At 47.9% G+C, this 17,390-nt stretch overlaps 2 protein-coding genes across 12 annotated transcripts in view; both read left to right on the top strand.

Annotated features, from left to right (window-relative positions):
- LOC115326096 (Down syndrome cell adhesion molecule homolog) overlaps positions 1-17,390 on the top strand; it is an 81,135-nt gene that overhangs the window by 22,567 nt on the left and 41,178 nt on the right. Inside the window, exons 1-2 of one of the 11 annotated variants that reach the window (XM_029986837.4) lie at positions 8,445-8,580; positions 8,683-8,988. The exons of 9 other annotated variants lie outside the window; for them this stretch is intronic. In XM_029986837.4, the coding sequence (XP_029842697.2) occupies positions 8,466-8,580; positions 8,683-8,988 (421 nt within the window). In that variant the 5' untranslated portion in view covers positions 8,445-8,465. Of the gene's footprint in view, positions 1-8,444; positions 8,581-8,682; positions 8,989-16,087; positions 16,398-17,390 lie in introns of those variants that run through there. One more of the 11 variants, XM_040501017.2, reaches the window with a different exon arrangement.
- On the top strand, positions 4,393-7,320 carry LOC120840267 (hemicentin-2). Its single transcript, XM_040210687.3, has 2 exons — positions 4,393-4,593; positions 6,878-7,320. Exons 1-2 carry the CDS (start codon positions 4,518-4,520, stop codon positions 7,249-7,251), a joined length of 450 nt encoding a protein of 149 aa, XP_040066621.1. The 5' UTR covers positions 4,393-4,517; the 3' UTR covers positions 7,252-7,320.

The raw sequence follows: 17,390 nt of genomic DNA, 5'->3' as shown, positions 1-17,390 counted from the left end.
TTGAAGAGGTTTGAAAATGCGCCTTTGCTTCAAGTTAGTCCGGCGACCACCATGCGCCGCTAGTTGTCCGTAAGAGTGGCGGTGGTTCGTAAGCCCGTACAAGCGCACGGACGCGACTTTTTTTCAAGAGCTGCACACACACACGATCAGCTGCGCGAAGTCAATGCTACCAGATTTCGGTCTTGACGTGATTTTTAAACGGTCCATCGTTGGATCGCTGTTGAAGTTAAATACTTCTATCCCCGCGTTATGCCGGCAACGTCGAACATCCTTGGGCTCCTGGTATCTATAACGATGTCGTTGCTTCCAACTCCTGCTGGTAAGCCTACCACTTAATACCGTCTTGAAAAGCTAGAAGGTTAGGGTTAACCAATCAATTGTTTAATTGCACATTATTTTGGCCCTATAAGGAACTACGAGACCCCAGAGTTTCGGCTTTCCATCTGGCCTGGCACTCGGTGAGGATACAGTGGCAGTTTGCTTCGTGAAAGGCATCAGTTCCGGGGATCGACAGAATTCTCCGTCCATGTCCTGGTGGAAGGACGGTCAAGAGATCCAGGCCGGAGCTCGGCTGTCGCTGTCCAGGCCGTCTTCCAACAGCATCACCCTAACCATCCGGAACCTGCGTCCCGAAGACATTGGAAACTACACCTGCTCTGCCGCTGGCGTAGAGGGCATCGCTGGGAACGTCACTGTGCCTCTCGTGGTCGTCGGTGATTATTACGCTCCAATTGTCTCTCCTCTATACGGCAACACGGGGCTCTGACGTCATACTGCTGCGGTGGCGCTGTTGTCGGCGCATGTGCAGACGCTTCCCTTGACGCGAAGCTTGTAAACAACGTTTTGGTCCATAGAACATTCCAATAACCGCTCTCTGCGCGCCGCCATCTTTGTCTACTGGGCTGTGGGACGTATCCTGAGCATACGCACTAGCTCTCTTCTGCGACAAATCGGACGCCCCGCATGCGTTCGCAGCCCAGTAAGTCGGCATTTTTCGCCCAGGTATGATGAACGCTAGAACGGTTATAAACTATCCTTGTAAAATACACAGAATGACAACACCTCATGCACATCTTTGCCGATAGTAACGTAGAATACACAATTGCGTTGGGTATGTGGAGAAGGACCGAAAAGAGCGACAAACACCAGTCATGTGACTACCTCAATGAAAAATTATATATGAATAAGGCATTTCTTGGTCCAATAAACGTATATGATTAAATAAGATCATATAAGAACCAACCAAAAGTATATAAGAAGTTATAAGAAACCGATAACAAGTCTTTTATGACTTCTTACATAATCGTATATTGTTCTATGTTCTTACACGATTCTTATATGCTCTTATGTGATCTCATTTGATCATATGCGTTAATTGAACCGATACATTTCTTATACGTATAAGACTTCTCACTAGGGTACTGCCCTTTAAATTTAGCGGATTTAGTTGACTTGGTATATCGCGAACCTTGGTGGCGCTGCAATAGTGTGATCGCCGCAATAGGGCTATCGTGAGGGTGGTCCCTCGCTGACATTGGTTGGCGGAAGCAATCACGTGACAGTAGCCACAGCCAATGGCGTTCTCGTCGGAGGTCGCGGTACGAGTCTCTGCACGCGCATGATGTTTGTCAGGGATCGCCGAAACCGGCTTTGATGCTTCTCAAAGAGAACGATTGAACGCGGTGGCTGTTTATTGTTCGCGTCGTCCTTGTGCCATCAGTGAAATTTCTTGCTGTTTTTTTTTTTCATTCTCTCGTTTGTATGTCGCACAACCTCACTCTATAAAAAAAAATTGGCAAGGGAGAATAACCCAATGCATTCATTTCAAGTTATGCTTCTGCAAAACACGATCGGTACCTCCAGTAAAAGCAAAAGATATAGATGTGTACAATAAACGGACAAGAACATATCAGGCAGTACTATAACTTACATACCCTTACGTACGACTTATATTATACTGATAAGTTCTAGCATGTTGATTAAAAAAAAATAATATACGAAACGTTTATCTTTTCAAAAAGGCCCTAGTGTGCTTGTATGTACGCCTTGCCGCAGCTGTTTCGTCAAACGGAAAATAACGGTCGTGGTATCGTATACCCCAATATAAAGCGTTACGGGAACACTAGTTGTATACGTGGTACCCCATGACTTACACCGTGTGGGGGGACACTGAGTCGAACCCTTGTGCCTCGATTTTTCTCACCGGGCAATACACATGTTGCCGGCAGAGCAGTTAGTGTAGAGAGGAATGCAGTGATGTGATTGCTGCGCCATTTGTGCCAAAGTAATTATCCTGCTGTATTTTGCCGAAATAGGATGAATTTTGGCCAATATTTCGCCAAAACGTAGTTGTACTGTAACTTTATTATCGCTTAAAATGTGATAGCTCGCGCCCCGCTACACGCCCGGATCATCGCTGGTGCGAATTTTCGAAACTCAATAATCGCCTCAAATAACGTGCAATTTAATTTGGCCTCTGCATCAAACGCTCACAGTACACGACATTTTCACAATATTTCTTACGCTCGTGATCTGTTCTAATAGGTTAGTTAGCTCTGTTGAGTGCGCTTCTCGCCACGCGCTGGTGCACTGCTGTGAAGCGACAACCGCGAAGCGGCTTTGCGCATCTTGCTGTGCCGCAGCGCACCGTTGTGCTGGGGCGAAAACGCTCTTTCATTGAGGAGTGTTTTCGCCCTAACACAAGAATGCGCTGCGGCGGAGCAAGACGCGCAAAACCGCAATGCCTCCTTCGCCTCTGTGTGTAACATCCTGCTCTGCATGCGGAACAGGATGTTAAAAACAAAACCGTCAAAAATTAAAAAAAAAAATTAAAGAAATTGGTGAGTGTTAAACAACCGTACCTTACAGCGCATAATAATAAAAAAAAATATTGCGGCCAGCGTTCGTGAACATGCAATATTCCGACGACATTTTGCTTTTCAAACACGAAATTTAGCAGTACTCGTCCTTTTTGTTTTCGCCAACCAACTTAGTGGCGCCATCTATCCGGTAGCCCTAGCACACTTCCGGTCCTGGTGTATTTTCTACAATATTACGCATCATTCTTTCCCCATAAGAGTGAATTATCTGTAAGAGTGGCATAAGCGACCGTTTCCCGAAAATGGCGCGTAAATTTGGTCTCGCAAATATAGCTGGGAACCGGAGGTGTTCGAGGGCTATTTGTACAGTGGCGCCACCACGTTTCAGCTGACGCGAGAAAGGGCGAATACTTGGGTGTTGCGAAAAAATTTATATATGCTGCTCCATGCTTTTTTTTCCCTTCAAATCTTTGTTTAGTTATTACCTTTATATGGGTTCCATCTGTTCCATGGCACAGTCAGTAGATTATATAAAATAACTTTAGCAAGTTCGGCTGGATTGTATTTTTTTCGTTTAAGAAGCATATCTATCGGCCACGTGCTGATATTTGCTACCATGAAGCTCTACGTAAAAGATGTCGCTGACGTTCAAATTGAAATATGACAAATGCTTTGTTTTATCTGAATTACTAATGAGTTTTATTACCACCTTTAGGGAAACATCTGTTTGGGTGTTCAGAATTATTATATTTTGACACAATTTCGGTGGAATATACTTTTTGGTTTACATTTGATTCATGAACTAAAATAACCTTTCACGGCAGTTCATACTGTCCTTCATCGATCAGCATATTGTTGCCGTGTCTACGCTGAACTAAACGGCCAGTTCTGTGTTCGGGGGAATCAATCCTTCCACGCGATTGACGCTAACAAAAGGTTGGATATAAGTGAGAAGGCAAAGACACATTGTGTTGTATTTGGACAGGTAAACAGATGCGTCTTAACGTAATATTCGCAGTGGTATGAATGAAAATGAAGAGTATGCTTATGCCTCCAAAAATATTTTTGCGGCTGCAAACTGGATTTTTAGCTGCTCCAAAGTGTGCCACCAAAATGACTCGGACCAATCGCATCGCTGGGGAACGCCGTAAAAGCGGCATACTGGTTCTCGAACTAATTTGCGATGGGAAAAACGCAAGTAACGTCTGAATGATCCTGTGTTCCCGCAAAGCATGTCACGCGCTGCACATCGCTGCGTATTTTTAGACGCTTGTACCGCATGTATGATGTAACGATATGGCGCCAAGATGAATTAATTCATGTATTCATACGCCCTTCTATGAAACAGTAGTTGATCGTCGTCGTGCGATCAACTACCATGAAATTCGCCGCCAAAATAGGTGGACGTCGATAAACTTCTCATCTAGCGGTTTTACGGAAACTCCGGCTCATACCACTGGAACGCGCTTTTAAAGGTTGGCGCGGTTTCCGGTATGTGGCGCTAGTTGTCCACGATCGAGTAACGTCGAGCGCATTTGGGAAATAAGCGTTCTTTCTACAGTGGTCGCTTTTCGGCACTTCCTGTGCTAACGCAGAGCGAGTAGAGAGAGACTGGAGCTCTGCGAGGATCGAGCATACAAATGAACGTTACTCCGTTACTTTCTTGGAACGTATAAATTATTCAGTGTTCACGCTGCGATGGAGGATGAGCAGCGTTTATTTACTTCGGTCGTTCTGCTGATCGCTTCGACTGTGGCGACGAGTCTAGATTCCGGTAAGCCTAATTCCTCGTTTATAATCCGAGCGTGGTCGTCATAAGTCTCTTATTGTTTTATTTGAATCTCAAGACAGCATGGTTGTACTAAGGAACTGAATTATTATTATTATTATTATTATTATTATTATTATTACGACTAGTCCGGAAAGCGAAACAGGTTACTTTACTGCGTACATGACACTAATAATGCGTAGATAAAGTATTACCAAATAGTTTTAAATTCGTAGCCAGGAAGAAAGACAGCCCACTCATATTCATATTACATGAGTAGTATACCACAGCTGTGGTACCTGGAGGGCGTCTCCGACTGATTAGCGTCCCATACCGCCCATACATCAAAAGTGTTCCCTAAGTGGCAACAAACGATGTCACGGAAACCGGAGTGTCCTGCTGCCGGATGTCGCGATCCTGGCGGTTGGGCGTAGAAATGCTGGCGAGTAGCACGAGCGAACGCGAGTGTCCCTGTCGTCGCGGCGTCCCAACTCCTGGCTACCGAATCTTCCGTGGACTGTCCAACTGGAGCGGGACCTACAGCAGAAGAGGCGTGTGCTACATCCCCACCAACTGATCAGCCCGTCGGTTATCGGTGGCACCACCGGCGGCCGTTCCTTAACGCCAGGCGATACATTTGATTCTATCGGAGAAACACAAACTAGTAGGAATATTGAAGCTTGTACGCTGTGCTCGAAGGCGAGTATTTTATGATGTGCTGCGATCATTACATCGTGTGTCTGGAGATGGAATCTGTAGTTGTCAAGCGTTCGAATGACCATTGATAATTCAAACGTGCCAGAGGACCCACGGCTGAGGTGGTAAGCTTGCTCTCGTCATGGAGTAAACAAAGGAACTTGCCGTCAATAAGACCGTCCTCGGGGAAGCCCAGAATTTGACGCATGTCGGAAAAGTGCAATGTTGACAGCGGCTTTCCGGGAAAGAGCGAATTCCGCGTAGCAAAGCCTTCGAGCTTGTCGTCTGCTAAACCCAACTCATCGAAACCGCCACCGACTCAGCGGTAACTCTAAGTGACTCTTGTCTCATTGCGTTACATGACATTTTTCGTCCATTCTCGACTACAAAACATTTATTTATAAGAACTGTGAGGGCTGTTAGTCTTAATGTTTGTGCGAGAGCTATTTGACGGGCTTCCCGAGGGAAAGCCTGTCAATGTTGGTGCAACATAAAAACAAGGGAAACGGCACTTTTTCGCGTTTTTTTCTATCGAGTCCCATGCATTTGGTTGTGTTAAGTGATGGCAGCCGGTGGTGCCGCTTGACCCCAGCAAGACGAGCCTCGATCCGCAATCCAGCCTACTACAATAGAGATCAGTACATCCACCACCGCTGCTGGGACACCGCCAGGATCGCGGCCGGCGACACCATGACACTTCTATGACGTCATCAGGCGGAAATCGAGGGACCAGTTTTTTGGACGCGCTGAACACACCAGTCGGCGACGCCTTCCGGGCACCATATGTAGTACAGCTTGGATAGAAAGGAAGGTGGAACTATTTCTTGCGTTTTAGGGCTTGGGAGCACTTTTTCAATTTAGTCGTTCGCCTTTTCTGTTGTGGTTGGTGCAACATAAAAACCACGGAAGAGCTTCCACCCCCGTGTTGATAGAAAGGTAGGAACGCGCCTCCGACTGGTGTTTTTGGCGCCCAAAAAAGTGGTCTCACGATTTCCGCCTGATGACGTCACAGAAGTCTTATTCTGTCGCCCGTCACGATCCTGGCGGCGTCCCAGCAGCGGTGATGTATGTGGCAGACGCCTGTTCTGCTGCAGAGGTCGCCCTCCTTCTTGACAGTCCGCGGAAGACTAGGCACCCAGGAGTTGAGACGCCGTGACGACAGCGACATCTCGCGTTTGCTCGTGCTTTTTGCCGGAACGTCTACGACCAATCGCCAGGATTGCGACGTCCGACAGCGTGGCAATCCGGCTTTCGTTACGTCATTGTTGCCTCGGGATCCACTTTCGATGTATGGGCGGAATAGGATGCCAAAAAGACCAGTCAGATACGCGCTCCAGGCACCCGTTGAATGACGTCACTACGCCGTACAAACATGCCGTATTTCTGACGTGGCAAAAAGGGGATGAGCATTGGTCAGAGTTGCTTTCTTCGAGTCTGAAGCCCACAAAGAGAAAGCTCCGTCTGACACATAATCCACATTATTTTACGTTGCAACAGACTGATAATAAAGATAAAAGTATTTGGACACGCACGTATCACTTAACGTCTTCTCGACCCCCTGCTGCTGATTTGATGAGACCCCCGTTCATTTTAGATCTTCCGAAGCCTCAGAGTTTGGGCTTCCCAACGGACCTCGGATTGGGCGACGAAGCCGTGGTCACGTGTTTTGCGAAGAAGTCCAGTTTACTTTCTGCCAATCAGCTGTCCTTGTCCTGGCACAAGGACGGTGCCCCCATATCGTCAGAAGCTCGGATTTCTTTGGCGAGGCTGTCCCGGAACAGCCTGTCTCTGAGCATCAAGAGTGTCCTTCCCGAAGACATTGGAAACTACACCTGCGTCGCAGAAGGACCGACGGGATCGTCGACGGTCACGGTTCCACTTCTTGTGTCAGGTGCACTAGTGATCTCTTGGTTATTTCACATCACTGTCGGCATACAACGTTCATTCGTTCACATAAACTATAATTAGTCCGTTATTTATCGCTCGCTTGTATACTGTATAATTGCTTGCTATATTGGGACACAGAGCACGACTCAATCAGCCCGGACTCATTAATCAATCATTCGAGCGAACGTGTTCGCTCTTCTCTACAGTCTGCTGCACGTCTGACGTGATTGCCATTACAATGCATGGTGGGGGGGAGCTGCAGCAGTGAGTGACAACCTCAGTAGCTTGTGTTTGCGGTTCATCAACAATTCAACACGCGTGGTGCCATTGGGACGCCGAGCAATTTTTGCACATCACGACTGCGTCCCAACACTGACGTTACTTTTGCGACACAGCCCCTGTTCTAAGATTCTTCCATAGACCGCGATGGCTGGTGGTTCGTATGGTCGGCAAGGAATATTTTGTTCATTTTTTTAAACGTACGTGTGTTAATCGTACACGATTCAAGAGTCATCGGCACCGACAACAAATGTCGATGACTCGGGAGGTGTGGGTTGTCACCAATCGGATTGGGCTATTGGTTCTTGGCCGCGCTATCGAGTTTATCTCGGCAAATAATAAATCACGGGTAAAAAATGACAACATGCGGCGAAGTGTCCGCCTGGCATGCCAATACTCAATACATCGAAAAAGTGCGCAAATACTTGGGATTTACTAAGATTTAATTCCATGTTGGCGACACCTGTGGCACCTCAAATTTATTCCTTTCATGCCATGAACTCTGATTTTTTGCGTGTCGTCGGCTTCTGTCAGAATCTCAGTTACCGAGAATTCTCGGGGTTTATTTAATCCCAGTTTTCGGGGCTCCATATCGGCATTTTATTCGTACAGAATTTAAACTGGCCTTTATCGATTCTGATTCATATGACTCTGACTACTACTGGAGAATGTCGGACTCCAAGATGGAAGATGTTAAGTATTTATAAGCCTTCCAGAGGCATGTTCAAATCGAACCTCACCCGTACGGTTCTTTGCGTGCCAACATCCTGACAAAATTGGGCATTACTACCGGACATCTGTTTTGAACACGAAAAATGGGCGCGAAAGTCGTGTATCTGTCGAAGTTTACGGTTTGTCCACTAGATGCCACCAGCTGTCCAGCTCCGGGTACGATTCTTCTCGAAGGCTTCGCCTCTGCAATTCGAACCATTGTGCAGGCGCCATTGATACGGCAGTGCCCAGTACAGGTTAGAGACTATCCCGGTCGGTCACCGGCAGTGTGATCGGTCACAGCCATGTCTTACGAGGTCTTTAGTGGTGGTACGGGGATGAAGGGGACACCTATGTTTGTTCCTTTCAAAACGCTCTTGCTGGCAGCTCTTCTCGCCTCTGGTGATTCTGGTGACTCTGGTAAGCATCTTGCCAACAGTTTCCTCTTTTGTGGCAACCTTCCCAACGCTTGCAATCTGTAGGGATATTCATTTGATTTTTGCGATCATCCCTGACGGATAGCCGTGTCCCTCAAGCCTCAGAGTCTGGGCTTCCCGTCCGACCTCGCGATGGGCAACGACGCTGTAGCCACCTGCTTCGTGAGGACGTTGAGCGGCCAGGAGGCGCCCGTTGTCAGCTGGGTTCGGAACGACGTGCCAATAAGGGACGACGGTCGGCGGATTTTCCTCCAAAAACTGTCGCCGAGCAGCGTGACGCTGGCCATCAGAGACGTCCGCCCGGACGACGTCGGCAACTACACCTGCCTCGCCGGCGACGCGGATGGTACTCGAGGAGTCAACGGCGTTACTGTTCCCCTTCTAGTAACCGGTAAAAGGACTCCTTATTTCACTGGATTGAGGTGTCGTAGTTGAGATGCCACGCAGACACACACTATCGGAGTTCGTGTGCTCCAGTTGTCAGAGGCATGCACCTACTTATTTAAGGAGGCACGAAAGTTGCGTTGATGGATACGTGTGTTGCATCGTCAAGTGCTAGAATCCCGAGTTCTTGGTGTGTTTGCGTGGCTATTTCTATGTTTAGTTCAGCCATTTTAAAATGGAGACGGTTGATCCCTTGTCCCCATAATATCGAGTTGTCCGAGTTCGGCGGTTTCCATCTCAAACTCTTGTGGTTCGATAAACGTGAACGTTCCTTCGACGTGCTCACGTGTTTGCCGATTAGCCATATACACCAACTCATGTTTTTGACAAGCCAAGGCGGTAACAGCTTCGTGTAGAACGGGGAATGCGAGGATGCTTCACTTTTGGAAAAACGTGTTTCTGCAGACGCGCTGTGCCCACAATTTTTATGGAAAAAGGCTCCTCAAAATAATTAATGTAAAGCGAAATTTCGAGCAGTCCGCCCTGTCTCATCTGTAGGTTCATCATTCGGAGACGACGACGGCTATTATTATTATTTATTAAATCATAGTTTTATTAATATTTTTATTATTATCATCATAACCATCATCATCATCGCAATCTTTTTATTTTTGTTTTCTATGAATTTAACTTCGTCTGCGTGCAGACCTTTCAACTCGGAAACCTGTTTCCAAATCCGCGCTTCTTTTCGAAGTGTCCCTTTTACTCACCACGTGGTGCTAGTTGTCCGTCTGTGGACGGTTCCTCTCTCCAGCGTCCACGGGCCGCTACTGGGACGTCAGAAGTTGCAGCATTCAGCGACGGTCGGACGTACCTCACCCTCGAGTGAAGACGTCAACGTTTGGTTTATTTCGTAATCTCCAGCGCTGTACGTGCCGTAGGTAACTTGTTTACAAAACATCAGGCACAACTGTGCACTATGACTACAAAATACCTAATAGCTCTGCCGTTGCTGATCTTGCTTCTAACATCAACCGCCTCTCCAGCATATTCACAAGGTAGGCCTTATTCTCGATTTGAATGGGCATAGCCATGTAAATTGACGAGGCCCTCGATTCCTCGTAGATCTTCCAAAGCCTCAGAGTTTCGGCTTCCCAACGGATCTCGGCCTGGGAGACGAAGCCGTGGTCACGTGTTTCGCGAAGAAGTCCATTGCGGGTCCAGCCAACCAACTGTCTTTGTCTTGGCGCAAGGACGGTGCCCCGATATCGCCGCAAGCTCGGATTTCTCTGGCGAGGCTGTCCCAAAACAGCCTGTCTCTGAGCATCAAGGGAGTCCTCCCTGAAGACATCGGAAACTACACCTGCGTCGCAGAAGGGCCGACAGGGTCATCGACGGTGACTGTTCCACTACACGTTTCAGGTGCACTATTCGTCTATCGGCTCTTTTACATCGCTGTGGGCAATGTTCGTTCGTTCATAAAAACGACGATTTGTTATTTTTTCTTGTATCCTTATTGCACGCGATATTGGGGCATATAGTGAGGCAGCAGTCAATCAGCCTCGGACTGATGGATCAATCAATCAAACGAGCGTGTTCACTTTTTACTGATACGTAAGTGCATTCGTTGCATGGTGAGAGGATGCTCTAGCAGTGAGTGCGATTCATGAATAATTTAACTCGCGTGGTGTCACTGAGACGCTGAGCAACTGCGACGGCATGCACAGCGTCCCAACGCAGATTATACTTTTCGCTACACAGCCCTGTCTCTTGTTCTGTAAACTCTTTTCATTGACCGCTATGATCGGTGGTTCGTGCCCTCGGCAAGGAACCATAGTGCAAATGTTCCAAACATACTCTTTCGCAATGCGCTAATCAAGTTATTCAAGAAACATCGGCATCGACAAGAATGTTGCTATGACCCATTTCCTCGAAACACGTGGGTTGTTTTCCGTTAGGTTGGTTTATTTTTTTTTCTCGATTGCGCCTTTGAAATAACCTCAATGATGGAATAATAAATCGCGAGTAAAAAATGACGCCACGCACGCACCTCACCGTATGTGAAAATTAATGGAAAAAAGAACTGTGCAAGTATATGTGATTAACCTAGGCCTGGAACAATGAACTTTGCATATGGCATGTTGCCGCTTTCCGTCTGAAAATGACGGACCGGCCATTCTCGGGGTTTATTTTCTCCCAGTATTCGGGGATCAACATCGCAGAGTACCAACCGGCTTTCATTCCATTTGAACCCTACGATTCAGACCGATTATTCCAGAATGCCAAAGATGGAAGTTGACTAAAAAATCACGTGACTCTAGACATTTCCGGGACATGCTCCAGTCACGCTTCTGGCATGCATCAAGGATTCCTAGCGTGCCAACACCACTGGAGACCATACCGAACGTTTGTTACGAACGAGTAATGTGGGCGCCAAAGTGGCGCATCGAAGTTCGGAAACCTTCCACTAGATGCCGCGAGTTGTCCACGTTCGACATGACCACTGATCTCTATGACAATTGCTGGATCGCGCTTCCCCGCTTGTTCGCTGCGGCGCAAGTGAAGCCACCGGACTTCACTCGCTTGGGATACGATTTGCCGTTTTTGCTAGCCTTTGCTGCGGTTTTCCAGCGTGCTGTGGACACGTTTTCTACTCGTTCGTCGTCATTCGCCGAAAAAGTTTCTTGAAGACTCTGTGTATTGTTGAGACTTGCCGTTGTGAACACGTGGAAAGTTTTACGAAAGTGCAGTGTCGCAGGAAAAAGGCACACCGCGTCGAAAGGAAGGGCTGGCGGCGTGTTCAAAGCTTCCTTGGCACGCCGAAGTGCCGTGTCTCTGTGCCTTCGCACGCTTGGATACCGACCAAGAACCGACGCCGTGTGTATGTGTCTAGCGAGTGCAATGTGCGTGAAGCTGTTCGTGCCTCTGGATCAGCGTCTTTTCCCCTCGCGGTTTAGGAACGAGCTTAATCGCTTAATCCAGCGTCAACTAGCGACGGAAGATGGGGGGAAGGTACGTCTTTTTTTCGTCCTTAGACGATTTACACAATACCGTGCACAACAGCTCCTCATCACTGATCAGTGCTGGCTTATTATCAACCTACTTAATTGCACTTGACGTTTGAGCGCGGCTCGCCTAATTGTAATTGGTCAGCAGATTGCACACGACCATATCGGCCGCGCTTCAAAGATTTTCATTCTCGCCGTCTTGTACTTTTGCTTTCGAAAACCCCCCTGGCTCCACAACGTTGCCCTATTCGTGCTCCCACGGAATCTATTAGAGTAGATTTGGGACATAGCCATGGTTAATATAGTACATAAGAACACGTACAGATCTCTCCCTTTTATTGATAGCAACTCACCGGAACAGCTGGACGATCCAGAACTCCGTGGCCGATATATATAAATGATCTAAAGGCTTCTACGCGCGACACACGTTCAGAACTTTGGCGCGGCGTCAATTCTTGACCGGTATCCAAGCGTGCGAAGGCACAAAGATGCATCACTCGGCGTGCCAAGGAAGCTTTGATCACGCCGCGACACCGGCGACACTTGTTTTCGACGAGTTGTACCTTTTGATACGGCTTCACGCACATTGAACTCGCAAAACACATCCACACGGCGTCGATTCTTGGTCGGTATCCAAGCGTGCGAAGGCACAGAGACACGGCACTTCGGCGTGCCAAGGAAGCTTTGAACACGCCGCCAGCCCTTCCTTTCGACGCGTTGTGCCTTTTTCCTGCGACACTGCACTTTCGTAAAATTTTCCACGTGTTCACGACGGCAAGTCTCAACAATACACAGAGTCTTCAAAAAACTTCTTCGGCGAATGACGACGAACGAGTAGAAAACGTATCCACAGCACGCTGGAAAACCGCAGCAAAGGCTAGCAAAAACGGCAAATCGTATCCCAAGCGAGTGAAGTCCGGTGGCTTCACTTGCGGGAGCGGCAAGCGCGATCCAGCAATTGTCATTGAGATCAGTGGACATGACTTTCCTCGAAGGCCCCTGCGTTCCTGCAATCTGTACCATATAGAGCCGGGCCGCGGGCGCCATAGGTATACATACGGCTGGGCCGAGTACGGGTTGGAGTGTACAAGACGGGTACCGCGGTTGGTGAGCGTGCGACGTCTTTCTAGGTTCGGCGATGAAGTCATTAGCTCTGTCGACTCCTTTTAAAGTACTCTTTCTCTTAACCCTGCTTAAACCTGGTGACTCGGGTAAGCCTCTCCCCAACCATTTTCTCTACGCTCGCCATTTATGGGGGCCCTGATTCCAATATCCTTGTCCTCCCTAATCGGTAGGCGTATCCCTCAAGCCTCAGAGTCTCGGCTTTCCCTCTGACCTCGCGATGGGCAACGACGCTGTAGCCACCTGCTTTGTGAGGACATTGAGCGGCCAGGAGGCGCCCGTGGTCAGCTGGCTCCGAAACGACGTGCCGATAAGAGACGACGGTCGGCGGATTTCCTTGCTCAGGCCGTCGCCGAGCAGCGTGACGCTGGCCATCAGGAGTGTCAGTCTTGACGACATCGGCAACTACACCTGTCTTGCCGGCGACGGTAGTCGAGGAACCAGCAGCGTCACTGTTCCCCTTCTAGTAACCGGTGAATGATCGTCTTGTTTCTCTGGATCGAAATGTAGTTGAGACGCCACGCACACACATCCTGTTCCGAGTTCTGTCCACTCGATCGTTCTCAGAGAAGTGCGCCTGCTTATGTAAGGGAGAGACGAAAGTTGCTTTGGGGAATATGTGTATCATCGTTAAGTTTTAGAATGCTTCTTTGTTGTTTTTCGTCAGAGTTTCGAACCGGAACCGAACCGTTATTTTTAGCCGAAACGGAACCGAACCGAATACGTCGCCAACTTCTTGGAGCGTAACCTGAAAAAAAGTTCACGGCTACTGATTCAAAACCGTTGAGCCTAATATTTATTTTGTTATACCACAATGTAAATAGTAAATATATATATATATATATGCAGCTTTATTTTTTATTTATTGGTCAAATCGTTATGTACAGAATTGGAGTGTATGCGAAGTGATGAGACTTTATGGCGCATTTGGGTATTAGCAGTCTGCTTAATCTTGTGTCGTCGTTTCACTTGATGCTACGCGGCGTGTTCCCGTTTTCCGATTAGCCCTGTATGCCAAGTCATGCTATGATTATTTAATTTATTTTTTACATTACGCCAATACGGTTGCGCTTGCTGTGGAGCGGGGCACGCACAGATGCTTCACTCTTGCTAAAAGGGGTTTCTGTTTATACGCAAAGCCTACAATTTCTATGGGTAAAAGCGCTTTTTTTTAGAACCAATGAGTTTATGTATAGCGTGACTTCGAATAGCCCGCGTTGTCTCATCTCTACATTCATCATTCGGGGACAACGACGATTATTATTATTATTATTATTGGGTAGTTTTCATCATCATTATCATCGTAATCTGCTGCTGGTTTTGTTTTCTATTAATTTACCTTTGACGGCATGCAGACCTTTCAACGCAAAAACTTTCCAAATCCGCGCTTTTTTTCTCGAAGTGTCCTTTTTACTCACCACGTGGTGCTAGTTGTCCGTCTGTGGACGCTTCCACGCTCCGGCGTCCACGGGCCGCTCCTGGGGCATCAGTAGTTGCAGCGTTTAGCGACGTTCGCACGTACGTCGCCTTCAAGTGAAGACGTCTACGCTTTATTCATTCTATGATCTTCAGCGTTCTACGTGCCGAACGTCACTTGTTTATGCGATATTAGGCACAGCTGTGCACTATGGCTAAAAAGTCCGAAATAATTATGCCGTTGCTGATCTCTCTACTAACGTCAATCGTCGCTCCAACATCCTCGCAAGGTAGGCCTCACTCTCGATTTGGATTCATACAGCCATTTCAGCCGTCAGCGACATGATTTGCGCTGTTTTACGCTGGCTTTTTGCTTCAGCAAACGACGCGATACCCAAACCCTACAGCCTCGGATTTCCACCGAACCTTGGTCTGGGTGATGAAGCCGTCGCGGCCTGCTTCGTGAAGAGAAAGAACCCTCAGCGGGAAAATGCTCTGGACGTATTTTGGAGCAAGGCGGACCGGCTGCTGACTACAGGAACACGAGTTTCCCAGGTGAAGACGTCCGCAAGCAGCGTGACGCTGAGCATTCGAGATATTCAAGCTGAGGACGTTGCCAACTACACCTGCACCGTCCAAGACACTGAAGGCTCGCAGAGCATCACAGTACCCCTCATTGTTTCTGGTAAGGCATGGGCACAGAGACCTCTGCATGACGTAATGCTAAATACCCGCAGTTTTTTTTTTTTTTAATATATGCTCATCGGTTTAATGATTAGTGATGGATTTCAAAGTGTTGATAGAGGGAGAAAGTCCTTGGGCCAGAGATATGCTGACCTAATTTGGCGGAAGAAAAATATATTCAAAGTGAATGTAGTACATTTTCGTGATGGGGATAATAAAGTGTCACGAAACGGAAAGGAAGCGGGTTACATTTGACGACCGCTGACTTTCCAGAATGGCGCTCAATGCTTAAGTTGACGGGTTAAGACGTCAAGCACAATTGATTCGAAGCTGCACCAGTTGCTCACACGCGGGACTATATTTTAATACATTTTAGAGTTTACCGCGCCTATTAGACTTTTCTCCGATCTTCCATGTCCAGGCCCAGTTGATGCATTTTGTCCTTCGGTTGTCGGCCACGTTCATTCTGGTCTACACTTTCAGATATTCGAATCTCCTTCCAAAGTGCCCAATCTTACTCTAGTTTGTCAACTTTCCGGTGAGTGGCGCTAGTTGTCCATATGCCTGAGCATTTTCCTGCCTTCGTCGGCTCTGCTCCGTAAAATACCCGGAGCCACCGGGGCACTGGGTTCGGGTGATGCGTTAGTTGTCACTCTTGCTGATTCAAGTTTAACGTGCATTCGACGATCACACCCGAAACTGCGAGTTGTTGGCAAACTTGCAGACGCCTAGACCGCGATGATGGCTACACGTTTCTGGATTTGCCATCTGGTTCTCGTCAAGTTGACGGTGTCTTCCGTGGCGGCGTCAGAAGGTAGGCCTCACTTCCGGATAGGTTTCAAATCGTCTTCACCCACTCTCAACGGAGTTTTGTCTTCAGCGATCCGCACGATGCCCAAGCCCTACAGCCTGGGATTTCCGTCAAACCTCGGATTGGGGGACGAGGCGGTCGCGACTTGCTTTCTCACGAAAGCCAGTTCCCAGTGGCAGAGCTCCCTGACAGTGTCTTGGATGAGAGGCGACCACGAACTGACCCCCGGAGGTCGCTTGTCCCTCTTCAAGCCTTCTGGAAGCAGCGTGACATTGAACATCCGGAACATCCAACCAGAAGATGTCGGAAACTACACCTGCGCCGTCCGGGACGCTGAGCGCTCCGAGAGCGTCACCGTACCCCTTGTTGTGGCCGGTAAGATAGACAAATCGTGTAACGTATGCGGGCGAATGCCGGACGCTGGTGTTCCGCGTTTTAAAGTGTTCGATGAGTGCATTGAAGACAAAGGCAGCTAACTTTACATCGACCCACTAGTCATTCCAACCACAGCTCCACATACTGAGGTCCCCGCGCCGTCTCGTGTCCTCCTTTTCCTCACTTTCTGCCCGCATATAGTTACTGAGGCACTCGGAAAAAGCGCATACACTGTTTAACCCGGCGTGACTTTTTAATCAGGTGTGCAAACGGCGCCGCTTTCCTAGGACGCTATACTGCGTTCCCGGTTATGGCACAAAGTTGCCGCCTTTCTACCCGATCATTGAAACGTAAATGTATGACAGGAATGGGTTAGTTACTCGGCCTCCATTTTAAACCGGGTTGTTGGATTCAAGCTTTCGCCCAAACTGTATAGTGAGGTTGGTCATTGGTGTTGAAGCTTCGCTCGGCCAACATGTCGAAATCCGTAGTAAGTGATTAGCTTTATTTCTTCCAGGGACAAGAGATACGAGTGTTTATTTTTGAACTCAAATTACGTTTATGCGATCGCCGTGACTATTTATTCTGGAATGAGGGCCTCTTCGATTACTTTATATCAGTGTTGTACGAAATGCGTTGCAAGGAACGACGTTCTTGGAAGGCGTTCCTTTTAAGAGGAACGGATGAACGTTGGTCGTTTCATTTCGCGTCGCTCGAGCTGGAACGGGAACTCGTAACGCTTTCGAGGGAACGGCGGGAGCAACAGCGTTCATTTGTGCAGTTTTAATCGAATTTACTAAGCATTTAGGCTTTTTATTAATGACTATTTCAATCTCCGACTTTAAGAGATGGGAAAGCTTGTGCCCATGAGGTAGTCGAAAACGAAATTCTGGAACAAATATGATTGTGGCGACTAGACATTTTGTTCTCCCCAGGTGGCGGGTTCGAATCCCGACCGAGGTGCCTGCAATATGACGGACGCTTATTGCGGAG

Source organism: Ixodes scapularis, unplaced genomic scaffold (genome assembly GCF_016920785.2).
Source record: "Ixodes scapularis isolate PalLabHiFi unplaced genomic scaffold, ASM1692078v2 PGA_scaffold8__174_contigs__length_109621045, whole genome shotgun sequence".
Taxonomy (NCBI): Eukaryota; Metazoa; Arthropoda; class Arachnida; order Ixodida; family Ixodidae; genus Ixodes; species Ixodes scapularis.
Note: the sequence above shows the minus strand (reverse complement) of the source record. Positions and strands in the feature narration are given on the sequence as shown.

Excerpts from the sequence above, each read along its gene's own strand:
- LOC120840267 (XM_040210687.3), top strand. The coding sequence starts at position 4,518 with ATGGAGGATGAGCAGCGTTTATTTACTTCGGTCGTTCTGCTGATCGCT. Across the intron at positions 4,594-6,877 it reads GGCGACGAGTCTAGATTCCG|ATCTTCCGAAGCCTCAGAGT; the intron begins GTAAGCCTAATT and ends CGTTCATTTTAG.